Below are 23,275 nucleotides of genomic sequence, written 5' to 3' on the forward strand. Positions count from 1 at the left end.
TCGACCATGATAATTAGATAGCCGGCTACTAAACTAACTTAGTCAGTCAATTTTTTTAGATTGCTATCAGTAAAACTGCTGATCCACAATCAAATTTCAAAATTGCACATTATGTAGTCTACTATTCTAACTCGCAACAGTAAGTTGACTAAGTTCCAAAAAATTAATAATTGGGAAATTAATCCCAGGGTCTTCAAAAGGTGGGCCGCAGGCCACCAGTTGCCCATCCCTGCCCTAAAGTAATCTAATACCTTCATGACAATTGCAGTGCTGTGGCTGTGTTTATGCAGGCAGCCCAATTCTGATCTTTTTTTCACTAATTGATCTTTTGACCAATCAGATCACATCTGATATTTTTCTGAGCTGAAAAGATCTGATATGATTCTTCAAAAGACAAATTAGTGGAGTAAATATCCAAACTTGGCTGCTGTGTAAACACATCCCTTGTGTCTTCGTATTGGAAACCTTTGGCTAAACTGAGATTGGCTGCGCTTCCCATGAATCAATCGTACTTTGTTATAAAGATTCTACATGTGTCATATTAAAGGTGTTACAGAGAGACATAAAGCATTAGGTGATTGCTCCAGTTTTTAACTAGGGCGTTGATGTTGAATGACTCATGCAAATCAGTATCCTGATGAGGCTGGACCAAAGAAACCATCCAATAGGATGACATGACTCAGTGTAGTCAAGGCTAGTCTGTTTGGTCATGTGAACAGGGACTGGTTCAGAGGCTACACGCATGACCTTTTATATTTGATCATTTATATTTGTTTTATTATTTAAAATCTACTTGTATAACCTTTCTGTTCCCTAGTGTGTTTGTGTAACTAACCTAACCAACTAACCTTCATGTCCCTCATAAAGACCTAATACAATGAAATGGCATCCTTTCTCCCATTGTCTTGTCTGGTGAATTAGTTCCACCCTAGTAACAACTTTGTTAGGATGTAACACCTCCTCTGTAGTTTGTGTTGTCTACCTCTCTGCTAAATGTTTGTGTGTGTGGATTCCAACAAGACTTTTGTTTTTGATAAAAGTAAAAAATAACACTTTCAATTTAATTCAACATTAGTTTATTTCATGACATTGCATTATTTAGTTTTTAGAAACAAATCCTTTTTTCTTCTATACAGTACCAGTCAAAAGTTTGGACACCTACTCATTCCAGGGGTTTTCTTTATTGTTACTATTTTCTACATTGTAGAATAATAGTGAAGACATCATAACTATGAAAGAACACATATGGTGATCATGTAAAAGTATTAAACAAATCCAAATCTATTTGATATTCTTCAAATAGCCACCCTTTGCATTGATAACAGCTTTGCACACTCTTGGCATTCTCTCAACAAGCTTCATGAGGAATGCTTTTCCAACAGTCTTGAAGGAGTTCCCATATATGCTAAGCTCTGCTGCAGAGGATAGGTTTGCCCAATTGGTGGACAGACTGTTGTTCCCACACTCGGGACTCTCTTTTGGTTACAGACTTTTGGCATCCCATTCTATTCTAACCACCTCTTGCCGGCTTTGTATTCATGCTACCTAAATTGCTGTATAATATGATCTTGTTGCCATCTAATACACATTCAAATGTCATAAATCAACACTGCAGAGCTCTCCATGTCCTTTAACATGCCTTGATTGTATTACTGTTGATGATATCTGCAAATGTGCATGTACACCCTGGCCAATCTTCTGTTGCTAGCCCCAATTCTGACTTGTTCTCTATCTGTTTCACTGAATTCTGCTCTCGTAAAAGTCTGACTTTTCTGCACGTTAACACTAGAAGCTTATTACCTAAAACGGACCAATTGAAGGTAGGGTTCACAGCTACAATCCAGATGTGTTGGTCATTACTGAGACGTGGTTATAACCTTTTTCGGCAAGACCGATCTTCCAAAGGTGGGGAGTGGCAATCTTTACCAAGGATCACCTTCGGTGCTCTGTTGTCTCCACAAAGTCTGTCCCCAAACAATTTTATTTGCTGGTTTTAAGCATTACACTTTCAAATAGCTCTTTGTTGACTGTTGTTGGGTGTTTATTGTCCTCAATCAGCACAGGACTGTACCCTACCTGCCCTAAGCTCTCTACTGGCCCCTTACACTAAGTCTGAATTTAGCTTAAACCACCTGACCAAGTCCTAAAGCAATGGGACTCCCTAAATCTTTCTCAGATTATTACCAGTCCCACAAAGTATGACTCCAAACACCCAGAAAAGGTTACTCTCCTTGATGTTATCCTCACAAATAATCATGATAGGTATTAGTCTGGAGTTTTCTGTAATTACCTTATTGATCACTGTTTTACAGCCTGTGTTCGTAATGGCTGCTCAGTGAAACGACCTGTCCTGATTTTTCATGGACACTTGCTCAAAAACTTTAATAAGCAAGCCTTCCTTCATTACCTAGCCTCTGTAAATTGGTACAGAATGAGCTTGATCCCCTCTGTCGAAGACTCTTGGACCTTCTTTTTGGATATTTCCAGTGATATTGTTGAAGGAAAAAGGAAATGGCACACTTGCTCTTGATAGAATTACTGATATTTAATAAGCTTACGTATCGGCCTCACGGCCATCGTCAGAGCTTTTATTAATTTTTTTGAAATTTGCACCCTTATTTAGACCTAGCCCCACCCACATCCGTTCCACACATCGAAGGGGTTTGGAGGCAAAGGAAAAACAAATAAGTGCTACCAAATATAACAATATGAATTTCACAAATATTGCAAAAGTGTATAAACAAGACGTATTAAACACGTCTGTTAAACCACAATGAGGACATAGCAAGTTTCCATTAGTCATTGGGTACCTGGTACGAAAAACATCAGAATAATCTTAAATAGGCATATAATTCATGTTCAATTTCACAACATAACATACATAGGCATTTCATCATTAAGTCCTTTAGGAAATAATGTCTGGAGGGTGAAAATCCCAAAACATTCTCTTTTATTCAGAGTATCATCAATATCACCTCCCCTGTCTGGTATCTTAACTTTCTCTATGCCACAAAATCTAAAGGTAGAAATGTCATGCTTTAAGTCATTAAAATGTACTGCGACTGGATCATCCCTGTCGTTTCTCCTGATTGAACTTTTATGTTCACTAATTCTCTGTTTGAGAGAGCGGAGGTTTTACCGACATAGCAGAGCCCACATGGACATTTAATAATGTAAATAACATGGGTGGTGGAACACGTAATAATGTCATGTTATTTGGAACTGTTTTCCTGTGTGTGGGTGGCAGAAATATTCACACTTCATCATATTGTTGCACTGTGCGCATCTGCATTTATAGCTACCATTTGTTAGAGGGCGTAAAAGAGCCTGGCTGATTTTCTTTTGTGGCTGGCAGTTGGCATGAACCAATTTATTGCGTAAATTGCGACCTCTCCTATACACAATAAGTGGGGGACTTTTAAATTCAGCCGGCAGAGCTGGGTCCGATGATAAAATATGCCAGTGTTTCTTGACCACACCTCCCACTTTTTGCGAATTCAAAGTATATGTAGTTGTGAACATTACGGAGTGTTCTTTAGCTTTAGCAGGTCTTTTTTGTAACAGTTCATCTCGTGTTTTTCCCAAAGCCAAATTAAGAGCTTCATCCACACATTGTGGCGAATAGCCTCTTAGAAACCTAAAGCGCATCTCTGCTGCTTTTTTTAGATAATCCTCTGTGGAGTGGCATATGTGGCACAGTCTGAAAAATTGGCTTCTTAGAAGTCCTCTTTTTAATGGCTCAGGATGGAAGCTGTCCCCCTGTAATAGTGTTTTTGTCCGTGTCTTTTCTATACAGAGTTGTAAACTGGGTTCCATTTTTGATTTCTCAATCCACATATCGAGGTAATGAACACATTTAGTCATGTTCAATAGTGCTAAAAAACTTTAATGAGCAAGCCTTTCTTCATGACCTGGCCTCTGTATATTGGTACAGAATGAGTTTGATCTGTCGAAGACTCTTGGACCTTCTTTTTGGATATTTCCAGTGATATTGGTAAAAAATATACCCCCATAAAGAAAATGAGAATTAAAAACAGGTTCAGCCCCTGGTTCAAAAATTATCTTCAGAGTTACTCCACCTCGAGAATTGCACTCTACAAGTAACACTAGACTCTTATTATGGTGGGAGATTTTAATACGGTTTTACATGCCTCTATGGACAGTAAACAAAATCGCACTACAAACTGTCACCCTCAGGCACTTAAGGAAATCATGAATGTCATGGATATATTGAAATGAGTGGAGGTATGGAGGCTTAAATACCCTGACCTAGAGAGATATACATGGCGGAGGCTTAATCAAGCTAGTCGTCTTTATTACTTTGTGTCATTCTCTCTGGCACAAAAAGTTAGTGTTGACAAAGGAAACATATTAACAAAGGAAATTGAAGGACTAACAGTACAGATACAGTTGAAGTTGGAAGTTTGCATACACTTAATTAGTATTTAGTAGCATTGCCATTAAATTGTTTAACTTTGGTCAAATGTTTTGGGTAGCCTTCCACAAGCTTCCCACAATAAGTTGGGTGAATATTGGTCCATTCCTCCTGACAGAGCTGGCGTAACCGAGTCAGGTTTGTAGGCCTCCTTGCTCGCACACGCTTTTTCAGTTCTGCCCACACATTTTCTATAGGATTGAGGTCAGGGCTTTGTGATGGCCACTTCAATACCTTGACTTTGTTGTCCTTAAGCCATTTTGCCACAACTTTGGAAGTATGCTTGGGGTCATTGTCCATTTTGGAAATCCCATTTGCGATCAAGCTTTATCTTCCTGACTGATGTCTTGAGATGTTGCTTCAATATATTCACATAATTTTCCTACCTCATGATGCCATCTATTTTGTGAAGTGCACTAGTCCCTCCTGCAGCAATTCACCCCCACAACATGATGCTGCCACCCCCATGCTTCACGGTTGGGATTGTGTTCTTCGGCTTGCGAGTCTCCCCCTCGCTATTATGGCCAAACAGTTCTATTTTTGTTTCTTCAGACAAGGACATTTCTCCAAAAAGTACGATCTTTGTCCACATGTGCAGTTGCAAAACGTAGTCTGGCTTTTTTATGGCGGTTTTGGTCTGTCTGTCTGTCTGTCTGTCTGTCTGTCTGTCTGTCTGTCTGTCTGTCTGTCTGTCTGTCTGTCTGTCTGTCTGTCTGTCTGTCTGTCTGTCTGTCTGTCTGTCTGTCTGTCTGTCTGTCTGTCTGTCTGTCTGTCTGTCTGTCTGTCTGTCTGTCTGTCTGTCTGTCTGTCTGTCTGTCTGTCTGTCTGTCTGTCTGTCTGTCTGTCTGTCTGTCTGTCTGTCTGTCTGTCTGTCTGTCTGTCTGTCTGTCTGTCTGTCTGTCTGTCTGTCTGTCTGTCTGTCTGTCTGTCTGTCTGTCTGTCTGTCTGTCTGTCTGTCTGTCTGTCTGTCTGTCTGTCTGTCTGTCTGTCTGTCTGTCTGTCTGTCTGTCTGTCTGTCTGTCTGTCTGTCTGTCTGTCTGTCTGTCTGTCTGTCTGTCTGTCTGTCTGTCTGTCTGTCTGTCTGTCTGTCTGTCTGTCTGTCTGTCTGTCTGTCTGTCTGTCTGTCTGTCTGTCTGTCTGTCTGTCTGTCTGTCTGTCTGTCTGTCTGTCTGTCTGTCTGTCTGTCTGTCTGTCTGTCTGTCTGTCTGTCTGTCTGTCTGTCTGTCTGTCTGTCTGTCGTGTCTGTCTGTCTGTCTGTCTGTCTGTCTGTCTGTCTGTCTGTCTGTCTGTCTGTCTGTCTGTCTGTCTGTCTGTCTGTCTGTCTGTCTGACTGTCTGTCTGTCTGTCTGTCTGTCTGTCTGTCTGTCTGACTGTCTGTCTGTCTGTCTGTCTGTCTGTCTGTCTGTCTGTCTGTCTGTCTGTCTGTCTGTCTGCAGTGGCTTCCTCCTTGCTGACCGGCCTTTCAGGTTATGTCGATATAGGACTCGTTTTACTGTGGATATAGATACTTTTGTAATCGTTTCCTCCAGCATCTTCAAATGATCCTTTGCTGTTGTTCTGGGATTGATTTGCACTTTTCGCACCAAAGTACGTTCATCTCTAGTAGACAGAACGCGTCTCCTTCCTGAGCTGTATGATGGCTATGTGGTCCCATGGTTTTTATACTTGCGTACTATTGTTTGTACAGATGAACGTGGTACCTTCAGGCGTTTGGAAATTGCTCCCAAGGATGAACCAGCCTTATTACTAGGATAAAATATCAGGAATTGTGGAAAACTGAGTTTTAATGTATGTAAACGTCCAACTTCAACTGTATAAAATGCCTAGAATATTTCAATTTTGGAGAATCTCTTGTCTGTCTGTCTGTCTGTCTGTCTGTCTGTCTGTCTGTCTGTCTGTCTGTCTGTCTGTCTGTCTGTCTGTCTGTCTGTCTGTCTGTCTGTCTGTCTGTCTGTCTGTCTGTCTGTCTGTCTGTCTGTCTGTCTGTCTGTCTGTCTGTCTGTCTGTCTGTCTGTCTGTGATTTTATTTGTCACATACTGACATGGTTAGCAGATGTTAATGCGAGTGTAGCGAAATGCTTGTGCTTCCGACAATGCAGTTATAACCAACGAGTAATATAGATAGAAACCCTAGGTGTAAAATAATGGCTACATCTCAAAGTTTAAACTGTCATGAGTGTTAAAACAAGGTTGTCCACTATCGGCATATTTATTTATTATCGCCATTGAAATGTTAGCTGTTAAAATTAGATCCAACAATAATATTAAAGGATTAGAAATCCAAGGCTTGAAATCAAAAGGTGCCTTTGTACACTGATTCATGTTTTCTTTTGAAACCACAATTAGAATCCCTCCACAGACTCATAGAGGTTACTTTTTCTAACTTCTGGATTAAAACCAAATTATGATAAGTTTTGGATCACTAAAAAAAGCAACTTTTACATTACAGCGTAGTTTACTAATAAAATGGTCTGACGGGAATGTGGACATACTCTGTATACATATCCCAAAATAATTACATGATTACATTTTTATAGAAAGTTAGAAAAAGTCTATCAGATCTTGCTACTGTACCATGGAAAGGAAAATACCTGTCTATTTGTGAAAAAATCACCCTGATTACCTCTTTAATCATATCAGTTTACCTATTGTCTTATGGTTTTGCCTACGTGTAGTGACATGCTTTTTAAATTATATGAACTCCAAATAAAATGTAATATTTTGATGACATGCCAGACAATTAAAAGGGCCTATTTATATAATGAATATGAATTCGGAGGGCAGAAATTATTAAAGCATTAGACCTCTCATTAAAGGCATCAGTCATACAAAAGTTATGCTTAAATCTGAAATGGTTGTCTAGTAAATTAGTAAGACTGTCTCACCCCATGTTCAAGAAAGTCCTTTTTCCCTTTATTCAGATTACAACTGGTAACTTTTGGTTATTTGAAAACGAAATAATATCCAAACTATCGTTATTTTTTAAACAAGCTTTAAAAAGTTGGTTGTAGTTTGTTTAATCCACCTGAAAAGACAGAGCAAATAATACAACCAAATATTGTGGTTAAAATCAAATATATTCCATGGCACATGGTCTATGAATTGACACGCAAAACGACGCCGGATTCTAAAATGTGGATTTTTTAAATTTAAAATGTTATACAGAATTCTTGCAACCAATCGAATATTATTAATATGGGGGATACAATCTTCCCAGCTCTGCAGATTTTGCTGTGAAGAGGCAGAGTCATTAGATCATTTATTTTAGTACTGTCCATATGTAGCTCATTTTTGGTCACAGGCCCAGGAATGGCTGAAGTATTGCAACATTTACCTAGAACTAAAGCTGCAGAGAGCAATACAGGGTGATTTGATAAGTCATAGTCAATCGAGCAATAATATAATTATTTTAGCAAAAATGTTTTATCTTTCATTTACAATCTGTTGAAGCTATGCGAGTAGAAAGGTTCAATACTTTTGTGAAGCATCACAGCACAGTTGAAAAATATATGGCAAATGGAAATCAAAACTGGATGGTGATAAGAGATGGGAGGGGTTGAATGGAGCTGAAGGGTGGGACTAGTAACAAGATAACAAATGTAAAACATACGAGGTCTGTAAAATGTATATGTATATAGGTCTGTAAACCCTTTACAATGAAGATCTGTGAAGTTATTTGGATTTTTACAAATTTTCTTTGAAAGACAGGGTCCTGAAAAAGGGACGTTTCTTTTTTTGCTAAGTTTACATGCATACACTTTTATTTTTAGAATGTACCTTTATTATTCCCTGCAAACCCTACCACCCCTCCCCCAATTTGAGTAAACTAATAAACAATAACACTTAGGCTTCTATCTTCAGTTTATACATACTATAGACATTTTACATGCAAGATCTATTTTACAATAGTTATATTTTGTTTGTATTTAGTCCTGTTCTTCCTATATTTCTGGTGTCCATCCAGTTCGATTTCTATTTTTAACTGCTATTTGACAACATTTCTACTGTTTCCCATGCGTGTTCAATGAACCATAAACGATTAATGAACATGCACCTGTGGCACTTGATGGTTTTTGCGACTGCACTTGAAGAAACTTTAAAAGTTCTTGAAATGTTCCGCATTGACTGATCCTCATGTCTTAAAGTAATGATTGACTGTCATTTCCGTTTGCTTATTTGAGCTGTTCTTGCCATAATATGAACTTGGTCTTTTACCAAATAGGGCTATCTTCTTTATACCACCCATACCTTGTCACAACACAACTGATTGGCTCAAACGCATTAAGAAGGAAATAAATTCCAACATTTGCATTTTAACAAGACACACCTGTTAATTGAAATGCATTCCAGGTGACTTATTCATGAAGCTGGTTGAGAGTATGTCAAGAGTGTGCAAAGCTGTCATCAACTTTTTTGGTTAATACATGATTCCGTATGTGTTATTTCACAGTTTTGATGTCTTCACTATTATTCTACAATGTAGAAAATAGTAAAAAATATAGAAAAACCCTTGAATGAGTAGGTGTGTCCAAACTTTTGACTGGTACTGTATATATATTTTTTATGTGTGGTGGTTAGACATTGTCATCAGCCAAGTTCAAATATGTGAAGGCAACCATCTTATACAGCTGTAAAGTGCAGATTTGTTTTGTCTTACTGCATCCTCCCTATCCCTCTTCTTCCAGACCCTCTTCATGTGTGAACCCTTCTCAGCCTAGTGTGTCTTCCAACCCCTTCTTATCGTTCTTGTCTCCTGAAATTGAGATTTCTATGGACTCCCCTAGAGTCGATGGGGAAACCAGAAGCACCCAGGACTCGTCTACTGATCTAATGGAGAAGAAAGACACTGCCCCTCTGCTCCTCAACCAGCGCTGGGCTCGTATGGACAACTGGCCTAGCAAGGGCAACGGTCAATCTGTCACAGTGAATCTCGTCCGAACAAAGCCAACTAAACAGCCACCTCCTCCAATACGCCAATCTTCCACGTCACTGGTGGGATGCGGGGATAACCAGGAGAGTGTTAGTGGTCAGGACGATTCCAGTATCAGGATGGACAAGGGTCCTGCTCCAGATAGACCAACCCAGGCTCCAAACCAGACACATAGGGACCAGAGTATGACTAGAGTGAACCTGGGACATAAGGACATAGGTGCCTCCATGTCCAAGGTCTCTCAACGTGTAGTACAGATTATCACACCACTGAGATTTTCCTCCACAGCTACAACAGAACACACAAGTGGAGGCCAGAGCTCTACCCACCATGGGAACCAACCAGAACAAGAAATGCCATCTGCCACTGGGGGGTTGAGGGTGGCTAAACACAATAAAGGTCCAGCACCTTCTAGGCCGCAGTACCCTCCAGGGAAGACAATGCCAAAAGTTGATGTAATAGATAAGCAATTGAATACTGAGGAACATGACTCTTTGGTTGAGTTTGATCCAAATAATCCCTTTGCAGAAGACTGCAGAATGGAGAAGTCCTCTGGACATGGTGAAGAACAGAGACTAACTGGTGAATATCAGGAGAGCCTAGACTCTCCCAATCATCAGAGTTGTACCTCCATAGAAGCAAATCCAGGTTCAATGCAGAATAGTGTGGTTAGCGACTCAATGGAGCTTCCAACTCCAGATGTTCTCCTAGCTGAGGATGGCTCCCGTCCCACCAAAAACTCATTAGCAGAGCTGGTCTGTGTTCCCTTGCTTCCATTGAAGAAAACATCCATCTCTAGAGAGGAGGATACTGGTAAACAGAGTTCTGGAAAACTACAAAGCCCAGGGGCTTCCTCTTTTAGGAAGCTTTCCTCAAGTATCTCAGAAAAACTGCAGAATCGAGGTGTGGGTATGGCACGAACTTGTGTTACCATTGCCCAGCCCCCATGTGTACCCTCACCTGCCCCCTCCATCTTACCCCAACCCAAGCCCCTGAAGGGATCAGGGGGCAGGAGTAACTGTCCTCCCCAGACAAGCTCTCTCCCTGGCCAGAGGACCCTGCTTCAGGCTGGAGCTATGTCCTCCGTTGCAGAGCATTGCAGTGGAGAGGAGGCGGGAGGGAGAAGGGACAGGCCTACCTCAAGCACACACAGGTGAGAGAGAGATTGCAGCCTTTTCCTGTAGTGTGTAGCAGCTTTGTGCTCTCTACGAAACCTCTCCTGTACTGTAGTTAGATTCACTAAACCTTTCCAATCGCTTTGGTGGATGCGTTGTTCGAGAACACTTCATGAATGTGACCCTTGTAAAATAATTTTACTCTCTTATAAAATGTTTAATTTCACTTTCCTGAATTGAATCAATGGAACTTCTGACCAAGTTGTTTTTGCAATACTTTCAAAAGTTGTACAGGACATCATAGCGAGTTCTACTTTTTAATAATGACTATATCATTCTGTAGTTATTATTAACATAGTTTAACGTAAAGCAACATGAACATTGCTCCCCAGAGAAAGTAGCACTATATTAAGTAATCAAAAGAGCACTTACTAATTACTGCAAATGTAATTTTGCTCTGCAAGTTATTTAATTGCGATGTCATTCACACAATCCCCTCGGCACAGTATGAATCATGGCTATAGAAATGCCAGCCTTCGCAGCTTTCATTGCTTTTTGTCAAGTTATTCTCCCTGTAGAATCTCAGACAAATCTGTGGCGCCTGTAAAATGCCATTGCTCAGAGTGTGTGTACACTGTGGCTCCTCTGCAGTCTAACCTTATGAGAGGGAAAGAAGAGATACGCTTGCCACTGTGTCACGTATGATGGGAATCAGTCAAGAGGGAAGAAGAACCCATGCTCTGCTTGCTTGTCATGTCTAACTCTGTCCGTTTTGTTTTGCATTGATTTTATTTATTTTTAAATCCCAACCCCCATCCTCACAGGAGGCCTTTTGCCTCCTCTTGCCAGGCCATCATTGTAAATAAGAATTTGTTCTTAGTTGACTTGACTGGTTAAATACATTTTTGTTAATAAACTGATAAGGTCCACCTGATTGAACAAATTATTTCAAGCTGTTGGCAGCAATTACACTTGCTTTCTGAGAAAATGTCATTATCCGCATATCCCCCATATCCACCTGCTGCATCTCCTCAAATAACACAACACTTCAGGAAAGTTTGAGCTGCTCTCATTTTGACTGTCTCTGTCTCCGTCTATCTCTATTCAGGCCCCATCCAGTAAAGCCCCTGAGCTCCCTGGAAAACCAGCCAGCCTCCAACATCCAGGAGAGGCAGGCTGGCGTATCTACAGGAATCCTCGGTGTCCTTCAAGAGAAGATAAAGGTACTAATGCAATATGCCACGAGGGCAATGGAAACAGTATTGAGTGAACTGATGCACACCAGCAGCAGATGAAAGAGCTACCTACAGGTTCTCTCACCAATCACCTGTCAACATAGATCTGCTTTAGGCAGGAGGTATGTGTACTAAATAATCAGACCTCATTGTGTGTACAGTCTATTTTGGGAAAGTGGGTGCATGTTAATATGCACATACAGTACATGCTTAGCCTTATGCCCTGTAATATGCACAGCAGGGGCTCTTCTTGATAATATTATCATAATAATCTTATACAATTAAGGTACCAGGATATCTTTGAAACCATTCCCCCGGGCACCTCATGAAAATGACCTCTGCTGCTGTTTCAATTTATCCAACCAGTTCCTTGATGCATGCACAGTTGGTTTTTATTAAAACCGCTGCAACATTCCCATTCTTGCTGTGCGCACGCCGACACACACGGTACACACACATACACACACACACACACAGTCTCAACGAGCTCTCCCACCAAATGCTCACTGTAAACAATTCCCACAAACATTATGTATCTTGACAGTGACTCACCTTAAACTCACTGTGAACACTGGCATTTGCCTATGGTGTTGGGATCTGAGAGATCAGAGCTCTGAAGGAGTTCCCACAAAGCAGTCAGAGCTCACACTTCAAACTTCTCTCAGATTCTCTGATTGATGATATGGGAACAATCAATTTAATGTATTTAAAAAGCCCTTTTTACATCAGCAGATGTCACAAAGTCAAATACAGAAACCCAGCCTAAAACCCCAAACGGTAAGCAATGCAGATGTAGAAGCACAGTGTCTAGGAAAAATTACCTAGAAAGGCAGGACCCTAGGAAGTAACGTAGAGAGGATGCAAGCTCTGAGGGGTGGACAGTCCTCTTCTGGCTGTGCCGGGTGGAGATAGTACAGTACATGGCCATTAAGGCCAGATTGTTCTTAAAAATGTTCAGAGATGACCAGCAGGGTCATTCAGAGGTCGAGACAGCAGGTGCGGTAGAGAGAGTCAAAATCAGCAGGTCTGGGACAAGATAGCACGTCCGGTGAACAGGTCAGAGTTCCATAGCCGCTGGCAGAACAGTTGAAACTGGAGCAGCAGCACGACCAGGACTGGGGACAGCCAGGAGTCATCAGGCCAGGTAGTCCTGAGGCATGGTCCTAGGGCTCAGAGCTTCTGAGAGGGGAGGGAGAGAGGATTAGAGGGAGGATACTTAAATTCGCACAGGACTCCAGATAAGACAGGGGAATTACACCAGATATAACAGACTGACGCTAGCCACCTGGCACACAGGCTATTGGAGCATAGATACTGGAGACTGAGACGGGGGGGTCGGGGGACACTGTGGCCGCGTCCGACAATGTCCCCGGACAGAGCCAACCAGGCAGGATATAACCCCACCCACTTTGACAAAGCACTGCCCCCACACCACTAGAAGGATATCAACAGACCACCAATTTACTACCCTGAGACAAGGCTGAGTGTAGCCCACGAAGATCTCCTCCACTGCATGAGCCCGGGGGGATGCAAAACCAGACCGGAAGATCAAGCCTGTGACTCAACCTACTCAAGTGACGCACCCCTCCTAGGGACGGCATGGAAGAGTACTGTAAGCCAATGACTCAGACCCCATAACAGGGTCAGAGGCAGATAATCCCAGTGGAGAGAGGGGAGTTTGCCAGGCAGAGACCGCAAAGGCTGTTGGTCGCTCCAGTGCCTTGCCATTCACCTTCGCCCCCCTGGGCCAGACTACACTCAATCGTATGACCTACGGGGTCTTCAGTAAAGACTTAAAGGTCGTGACCGAGTCTGTGTCTCTCACATGGATCGGCAGACCATTCCATAAAAATGCATCTCTATAGGACAAAGCCCTGCCTCCAACTGTTTGCTTAGAAATTCTAGGGACAATAATGAGGCCTGCGTCTTGAGACCGTAGCGTACGTGTAGGTATGTATGGAAGGACTAAATCAGAGAGATGGATAGGAGCAAGCCCATGTAATGCTTTGTAGGTAAAATCTTGAAATCAGCCCTAGCCTTAACAGGAAGCCAGTGTAGAGAGGCTAGCACTGGAGTAATATGATCAAATACTGGGTTCTAGTCAAGATTCTAGCAGATGTGTTTAGTACTAACTGAAGTTCATTTAGTGCTTTATCCAGGTAGCCATAGATTAGAGCATTGCAGTAGTCTAATCTAGAAGTGACAAAAGCATGGATTAGCTTTTCTGCATCATCTTTGGACAAAAAATGTAAGATTTTTGCAGAGTTACGAAGATGGAACAAAGCTGTCCTTGAAATATTCTTGATAGGTTCGTCAAAAGAGATCAGGGTCCAGAGTAAATCAAATCAAATATATTTATATAGCCCTTCTTACATCACCTGATATCTCAGTGCTGTACAAAAACCCAGCCTAAAACCCCAAACAGAAAGCAATGCAGGTGTAGAAGCATGGTGGCTAGGAAAAACTTCCTAGAAAGGCCAAAACCTAGGAAGAAACCTAGAGGAACCAGGCTATGAGGCGTAACCTGTCCTCTTCTGGCTGTGCCTAGGTCCATCACAGTTTTATTTGAGACGACTGTACAACCATCAATATTAATTGTCAGATCCAACACCAGATCCCTTTGTTTCTTGGACCCAGAACTAGCATCTCTGTTTTGCCTGAGCTTAAAAGTAGAACATTTGCAGCCATCCATTTCCTTATATCTGAAACACAGGCTTCCAGGGTATGCAATTTTGGGGTATCACCATGTTTTATCGAAGTGTACAGCTGTCGTCCACATAGCAGTGTAAGTCTACATTTTGTTTCCGAATGACATCACCAAGAGTTTGAAAATATAGTGAAAACAACAGTGGTCCTGAAACGGAACCTTGAGGAACACCAAAACTTAGTTGATTTGTCAGAGAACAAACCACCCACAGAGATTAACTGATATCTTTCCGACAGATACGATCTAAAACAGTCAAGAACTTGTCTGTGTAGACCAATTTGGGTTTCCAATCTCTCCATAAGAATGTGGTGATCGATGGTGTCAAAAGCAGCACTAAGGTCTAGGAGCACGAGGACAGATGCAGAGCCTTGGTCTGACGCTACTAAAAGGTAATTTACCACTTTCACAAGAGCAGTCTCTGCTATGATGGGGTCTAAAACCAGAATGAAGAGTTTTGTATACATTATTTGTCTTCGGGAAAGCAGTGAGTTGCAACGGCTTTAAGGGGAAAAAATTAGAGGAATGGGAGATTCGATATAAAGTACCTGTAAAAGTTTGGACACGTCTACTCATTCAAGGGTTATTCTTTATGTTTTACTATTTTCTACATTGTAAAATAAAAGTAAAGACAACGCAATGAAGTAACACATATCGAATCATGTAGTAACCAAAAACATGTTAAACAAATCAAAATATATTTTAGATTGTTCAAAGTAGCCACCCTTTGCCTTGATGACAGCTTTGCACACCCTTGGCATTCTCTCAACCAGCATCACCTGGAATGCTATTCCAACATTCTTGGAGGAGCTTCTACATATTTTGAGACCTTGTTGGCTGCTTTTCCTTAATTCTGCTATCCAACTCATTCCAAACCATCTCAATTGGGTTGAGTTTGGGGAACCCCCATAATGCTCTGTGGCACAATCCCAATACAACTCAATAGTTTATTCTCTAATCCTAATTCTATGATTGGATGGATAGCATGTCAGTTCATACTGCAAAAGCTTTGATTGGAGGACTTCCTCTGGAAGTGGTCATAATTACCATATATGTCTATGGAAGGGGGTGAGGCCTACGAGCCTCCTAGGTTTTGTATTGAAGTCGATGTAGCCTAGAGGAGGATGGAAGCTAGCCATCTCCGGCTGCACCATGGTGTTACTGTAGACCTTAATTTCAAAAAAGTGTTATTTAACCAATTATTTGGTGACATATGAATATATTTAATATAGTTATCTAAAAAGAATTACTTTTAATGTTTCACCTTTTTATTTTTATGAAATTTCACTGAGGGTGGTCCTCCCCTTCCTCCTCTCATGAGCCTCCACTGCACTATACTCTACGCTCTACAGTTTTAGCCTTACCCAGTACCCTCTTCAGATTATACTTTATGTCGGTAAACAGTGTATGATCGCTGGATGATTCTTTTGAAGTCGAATGTTGGGAGTAATGTAGTCGCCCATGGCTCAGACTCCGTAACAGGTGAAGGAGAGACCTGAGAAGGCTCGGCCTCTGACTCGTTGCTTAATGGGGAGAAACGGTTGAACGTTTCTTTCAGTTGAATGAGCGACACAGGTTGAGTGTGCCAACAGAATTTCTTTCCAGAAGCCTTGAGATAATTGTCCTGCTGCAAGGACTGTGTGGGGGGGATTTATAATACAATCTGTACTTACTGGTGGCGCAGACGCTGTTTCATCCCTTCCTACATTTTAAATTGCCCTTGCCTAATGATTGCATCTGAAGTTGGGCTTGTAACAAGGCTATCCTCACAATAAGGAGAAAGTTGTCTTGTATATTAAGAGTACAGCGACTGCAATTAGAAGGCATAGTGTTAATGTTACTACTTAGCTTTTTCAGCTGGTGGAGGTCCTGTAGAACCATGTCCAGATAAAGCGTCCGGGGTGAAAAAGTTGAGTGAGGAAGAAACATAGCGATTGGTAAATGTGTTAAATGCTGATTTTGATTAAACTGTTAATAAATGTAAAAACAGGTAGCCAAGTAGCAACAGACAGCACAGCAACACGGAGACAAGTTCAGAAGTAACACTTGCAATTCCTACAATCAGGAGTGAGAGAGAATCATGTGTGGGACATCATAGGCTCCATGACCCCTTAGAAGTTATATCTGGTTGACATTGCACCCAAGCATGCCATCCATTACAAGTGTCTGAAAGCTATAACTTTTTTGTGCATCGAATCCTTTCTGCTTATGTAAAGAAACAAAATACAGGAGCCTTGGTTGGGTGCTTAAAGTTTAGCAATATTTTTGAAGGTGCTCTTTGTAGGGGTTCATGCACAGACTAAACATTCCTTAATGGATAATGCACGGCATATTTTTGGAGAATTCTATGGAAACATATAAATGGCACTGACTCATACCACCTCAATTCCCCTCTTTCCTTCTAGGTCAAAGACACAGGGGTCAAAGGTCAGTACTCCCAGCTGACCCAGGAGGAGCTGATCTCCCTGGTGGTGAAGCAGCAGGACCAGCTCTCCAAGAGGGACAATAAGATCAAGGAGCTGGAGCAGTACATTGACAACCTGCTGGTGCGCATCATTGAGGAGCAACCCAGTATCCTGATGTCCATGAACTCACTCAAATGAGACGTCTAGAAATCTATATTTCTCCATCCTGTTCCTAATCATTCAGAGCAAAGCTTCCTAGATGTTTATCTCCCTTAATGCCTATGTGTTAGGCTGTTTGAAGAATTCCTGCTTGCCTCCCAAAGAACGTTTCATTCACCTATGTATAACATACCAAGCACTGGCTTTGTCTATTCCTACTGAACAGATGCACTTTTGATTGTTCATTACATTTTGAATGTTGTCTAAACTTTGAATAATCGTATCTTAACAACTACACGGGTGATAGTGTGCAAGGCTCTATGGTGTGTGTGTGTGTGTATTAAAGACCGTATAAGAACATGAACCAAATCCACACAGGCCTGTTGGGAGGTTCTGTACATTTTTGGCAGTTGATATGTCTTTCTATTAATGTTTTGATGTGCTTGTAAGGAGGAGTGTGATATGAAGGCAACAACACTGAAGAAGGAATTGAATAGTAAAAAATGAAATAAAAAAGAAAGCAACAGAACAGTGACGCGTTGAGTTTGTATATTCCGTAACACCGTGCAGACAGACAGGTATAATAAGGGTCATACTGATACATGCTTATGACAAGTATTACCATTAATTACAATCACATTATAATGAGCTATATCTGTCGGTAAAGGGTTACTTCATATTATTGGTTGTCTGTTACTGAATAACTTATACGTGTTGTACATATTGAGATGTCCTTTTCTTATATTAACTTTATGTTAAAGCACGTTGAAGAATAAATAATAGAAAAAATGTAGTCTAAAGAAACATGGATTAATAATTAAAACAATTTAGACTACGGACAAACCTGGTTTAGACGACCACTATGCCTTTGGATGAATGCACTCTCAATTCATTGCAATCACCCTGACGGGTGCAACTCCATAAGCAAATTGCATGGGTGTAACATATGGACATTTTCTAAAGGGGCATTTCCTTGTGAAGAAAGCTACTGTTATTATAGGTAGATAGCAAGATGTGTCTGCCTTTGGTCATAGGAAGGATTACTCTATAGTTGGGTGAAAGTCAGTGTCTTCTGTCAACTTATTGCCTATAATCATATGTTTTGCTAACATAGCTAGCTACATTTAGCCTACTATCTATTTAAAGTTAAGATAGCTGCTATCTGTCAGAAGTGGTTTTTGTATTAAAAACTAAAAACAATGTTTAAGTGAGAATAGGCATCGGTCTGAAGCTGAAAATCCATGAGCGCCACAGTGCCTATTTCACCGATGCTCTAACAAGGTTTTCCAGCACACAGCTTTGACCTACTACAGTAGCTATGAGTAGCCAGGTTGCTTAGGATTCAAATCCTCCCAAACAGCCTAATTCATACTCTTAGAGGAGGTGCTGCCAAAATAATGTGATATGTACCACTTGCAAGCTAAAGTATTGGATTCCTTACACACCACAGTACGATATTATCCCATTATGCTAACTTTTCATGCTTTTATTATTAAATGAAAGCAAACTCTAGTAGTGGTTTCTTTTCAGCAATTCGACCATGGAGACCTGATTCACGCAGTCTCCTCTGAACAGTCTGGCGCCGACTGGGGTGGCCACCTCGCTTCGCGTTCCTAGGAAACTATGCAGTATTTAGTTTTTTTACGTGTTATTTCTTACATTGGTACCCCAGGTAATCTTAGGTTTTATTACATACAGTCGGGAGGAACTACTGGATATAAGAGCAACATCTTCTGTTCAGGCTCCGGAGACAGGCATAACGCGCACCGCTCCCAAGCATACTACTCGCCAATGTCCAGTCTCTTGACAACAAGGTTGATGAAATCCGGGCAAGGGCCGCATTTCAGAGAGACATAAGAGACTGTAACGTTCTTTGCTTCACGGAAACATGGCTCACTTGAGACATGCTATCGGAGTCGGTACAGCCACCTGGTTTCTTCACACATCGCACCGACAGAAACAAGCATCTTTCCGGTAAGAAGAGGGGCGGGGGGGGGGGTATGCCTTATGATTAACGAGACGTGGTGTGATCATAACATAATACAGGAACTCAAGTCCTTCTATTCACCTGACTTAGAATTCCTCCCAATCAAATGTCGACCGCATTATCTACCAAGGGAATTCTCTTCGATTATCATCACAGCCGCATTTATTCCCCCCCAAGCAGACACATTGATGGCCCTGAACAAACTTTATTTGAACTTTCTGTAAACTGGAAACCATATATCCTGAGGCTGCATTCATTGTAGCTGGGGATTTTAACTAGGCTAATCTGAAAACAAGAATCCCTAAATTCTTACAGCGCATTGATTGTGCTACCAGGGCTGGTAAAACCCTAGATCATTGTTACTCTAACTTCCGCGACACATATAAAGCCCTCCCCCACCCTCCTTTCGGAAAAGCTGACCACGACTCCATTTTGTCTTCATCACGGATTACAAAAAGAAAACCAGCCCCGTCGCAGACCAGGATGTCTTGCTCCCAGACAGACTAAACAACTTCTTTGCTCGCTTTGAGGACAATACAGTGCCACTGACATGGTCCGCTACCAAAACCTGCGGACTCTCCTTCACTGCAGCCGACGTGAGTAAAACATTTAAACAGTGTTAACCCTCGCAAGGCTGCAGGCCCAGACGGCATCCACAGCATGCACAGACCAGCTGGCTGGTGTGTTTACGGACATATTCAATCAATCCTTATCCCAGTCTGCTGTTCCCAAGGAAGCTAAGGTAACTGAGCTAAACGACTACCGCCCCGTAGCACTCACTTTAATCATCATGAAGTGCTTTGAGAGACTAGTCAAGGACCATATCACCAGTACCCTACCTGACACCCCAGACCCAATTTTCTTACCGCCCAAATAGGTCCACAGACGATGCAATCGCCATCTCACTGCACACTGCCCTAACCCATTTGGGCAAGAGGAATACCTATGTGAGAATGCTGTTCATCGACTACAGTTCAGCATTTAAAGCCATAGTTCCCTCCAAACTCGTCATCAAGCACGAGAACCCGCCCTGTGCAACTGGGTCCTGGACTTCCTGACGGGCCGCCCCCAGGTGGTGGGGTTAGGTAACAACATCTCCACCCCGCTGATCCTCAACACTGGGGCCCCACAAGGGTGCGTTCTGAGCCCTCTCCTGTACTCCCTGTTCACCCATGACTCCGTGGCCATACACGCTCCAACTCAATCATCAAGTTTACAAACGACACTATAGTGGTAGGCTTGATTACCAACAACAATGAGACGGCCTACAGGGAGGAGGTGAGGGCCCTCGGAGGATTGTGTCAGGAAAATAACCTCACACTCAACGTCAACAAAACAAAGGAGATGATCGTAGACTTCAGGAAACAGCAAAGGGAGCACCCCCCTATCCACATCGACAGGACAGTAGTGGAGAGGGTAGTAAGTTTTAAGTTCCTCGGCGTACACATCACGGACAAACTGAATTGGTCCACCCACACATATCATACTAAATGGAGCATCACAGATTTACATACAGAATAATACAGAATGCTTTGAGACCAGGTTGCACCTACACACTTAGTCAATCCACATTTAAAAAAATCCAATGGTCATTTTATGGCTGCTATAGTCTCGTTTTAATATGACGTCTAGAATTTGAGCTAGGTAGGAGAAAGAAATCCTCTTAAAACTCAATTGCTAAAGACCCTGTTAAAAATTCTGGTATGTGCATCTTGGTAAAGGTAGGATGAGGTGGGATTGTGTTGTGTACCTCTAATCAAGTTGATTTGTGAATTTTCATTGAGATTGGTGTCATATTGATATGATGATAGGGAGATTTGAATTTAACACTAATCTTCAACCAATGCCTATAATAGACGTGACTATTGTCGGGTCTGTAATGTGTCGATTGTGGCACTGTGGTATCTGAAGTTCTACTCACCACATGATGTTGGTGGCACCTTTAATTGAGGAGGACGGGCTCATGGTGATGACTGGAGCAGAATGGGAGGAATGGTATCAAAGACATTTATTCCGTTTCAGCCATTAATATGAGCTGCCCACCCCTCAGCAGTCTCCACTGCTACTCACCACCACCTGAAGTGAAGACACAGGGCACAGGTAGCTAGTTAACTAACTATGGTTTATCTGTCATCTTCTTAGCTAAACAATTTATGCGGCTGCCTATAAGAATGTGCTTTTCTTCTAAATGTTCATCAGTAAGGCTTGAGTCTTGGTCTGTAAGGCCATTCAACATCTTTGTCAAACATCATTGTTTGTGACTGTGATTTAGCTAACTGAATACTTTGTTTGTGTTTCCTTGTCTGCTTGTTTTGCTCCTGTAGATGTCAGATACAGGAATTGCACAGAAGAGGACAAGACGCTATGCCGGGATCAAATAAAAGGTAGGAACGGCAGTTTCCCTGTAGAGTACTACTACTACTGTTTCCTTCAACTTGCTGTTGAGCAACTGACACAATGTGAGGGTTGGATATGACAAAATACTGTGTCTTTTAATAATGTTTGGCTGACAATACTGTATCACTTCTTTAAAACAGGCATACACCTGGTGCATGCTCTCTGTTGCATTCCTAGACTTACCTTTCTCATGGAAGAGACTGCAGAGACCTATTTGAAGCAGTCCAATGAGCACTTTAACTTAACCCTGGTCAGCCTGCAGAAGAAAGAGGCTCTGGTTGGATTCTGCTTGCTGGCCCATCACAATGGGTACCATGAGTTGTCTCATCGCAATGGGCACCATGAGTTGTCTCATCGCAAAGGGATCCATGAGTTGTCTCATCGCAATGGGCACCATGAGTTGTCTCCTGGAGACAAACCCCAGGCTGATAGGCGTGGTCTACCAGGAGATGGGGAAGACTCTGAAGATAATGGCTCCCCCACCACTATCATTGAACAACTGGAGACACACTGTCAGGCGTAAGTGTGTAATCATTCACCTCAACTGTAAGCATTAGCCTTGATTGCCTGATAAATACATTTCCTGACTAAGTACATGTTGTTGTTATTAGGCAGACATTTGATGCTTATTGGGCAATTCCATGGTAACGGAATTACACTTTGACTCAGATGACAGCTGATTTTTTATGGAATATCTACTTAGGCATACAGAGGCCCATTACTCCTCATCAGCAACCATCACACCTGTGTTCCAGTGGCACGTTGTGTTAGCTAATCCAAGTTTATAATTTTAAAAGGCTAATTGATCATCAGAAAACCCTTTTGCAGTTATGTTAGCACAGCTGAAAACTGTTGGGCTGATTAAAGAAGCAATGAAACTGGCCTTCTTTAGACTAGTTTAGGATCTGGAGCATCAGCATTTGGGGGTTCGATAACAGGCTCAAAATGGCCAGAAACAAAGACCTTTCTTCTGAAACTCGTCAGTCTATTCTTATTCTGAGAAATTAAGGCTATTCCATGTGAGAAATTGCCAAGAAACTGAAGTTCTAGTACAACGCTGTGTACTACTCCCTTTACAGAACAGCGCAAACTGGCTCTAACCAGAATAGAAAGAGTAGTGGGAGGCCTCTGTGCACAACTGAGCAAGAGGACAAGTACATTAGAGTGTATAGTCCTCAACTGGCAGAAACTGGCAGCTAAATATTGCCTCACAAGTCATCAACTGGTACCTTAATTAAATAGTACACGCAAAACACCAGTCTCAAAGTCAACAGTGAAGAAGCGATTCGGGGATGCTGGCCTTCTAGGCAGAGTTCCTCTGTCCAGTGTCAGTGTTATTTTGCCAATCTTAAATCTTTTATTTTTATTGGTGAGTCTGAGATATGGCTTTTTCTTTGCAACTCTGCCTAGAAGGCCAGCATCCTGGAGTCGCTCATAAAAATCCCCAGTTTAAAAATACAGAAATCATCCCCGTATGATGTATTTTGCAGCATATGATACAAAGTGCAGCATCGTGTGAAGCAAAATGCATCATACAGGGAACATGTATATATTTTGAAAGTTACATATCTTGAAAACGTGATTACTGACAAGTGAAACATTTTGGGACTACGTCAACAATGGACTAATTCATTAAATACCTAAATATAGTTTTTGGGTGGTTTTCCTTTAAGATATCATTTTTTTGCATTGGATCCACTGCATCCGCCAATGTCACGCTTCCACATCTGCGGTGAAATGTGACAGAGCAAGAACAGAGTTTGTCAGACCATGAGACATCCTGAAAATCGGTCTTCCCACAAAACTGTCTGAAGCGTCCGAACGGTTGAGACTCTCATGAATATGATGGTGTTCTCCATTTTGCTCTATGACCCCCACATTTGTCTTGGGACTCTGTCAACTTCTGTC

General features: G+C 41.7%; 1 protein-coding gene across 5 annotated transcripts in view; it reads left to right on the forward strand.

Annotated features, from left to right (window-relative positions):
- LOC135548353 (rab11 family-interacting protein 1-like) overlaps window positions 1-17,514 on the forward strand; it is a 34,135-nt gene extending 16,621 nt beyond the window's left edge. For 3 of the 5 annotated variants that reach the window (XM_064977867.1, XM_064977868.1, XM_064977865.1), the window contains 3 exons: window positions 9,121-10,518; window positions 11,589-11,703; window positions 16,825-17,514. In XM_064977867.1, coding sequence (XP_064833939.1) covers window positions 9,121-10,518; window positions 11,589-11,703; window positions 16,825-17,022 — 1,711 coding nt within the window. In that variant the 3' untranslated portion in view covers window positions 17,023-17,514. The remainder of the gene's footprint in view (window positions 1-9,120; window positions 10,519-11,588; window positions 11,704-16,824) is intronic. The other 2 variants (XM_064977866.1, XM_064977869.1) reach the window with 2 other exon arrangements.
- The last annotated feature ends 5,761 nt before the right edge of the window (window positions 17,515-23,275 follow it).

The sequence above is a fragment of the Oncorhynchus masou genome, chromosome 11, assembly GCF_036934945.1.
Source record: "Oncorhynchus masou masou isolate Uvic2021 chromosome 11, UVic_Omas_1.1, whole genome shotgun sequence".
Classification (NCBI taxonomy): domain Eukaryota; kingdom Metazoa; phylum Chordata; class Actinopteri; order Salmoniformes; family Salmonidae; genus Oncorhynchus; species Oncorhynchus masou.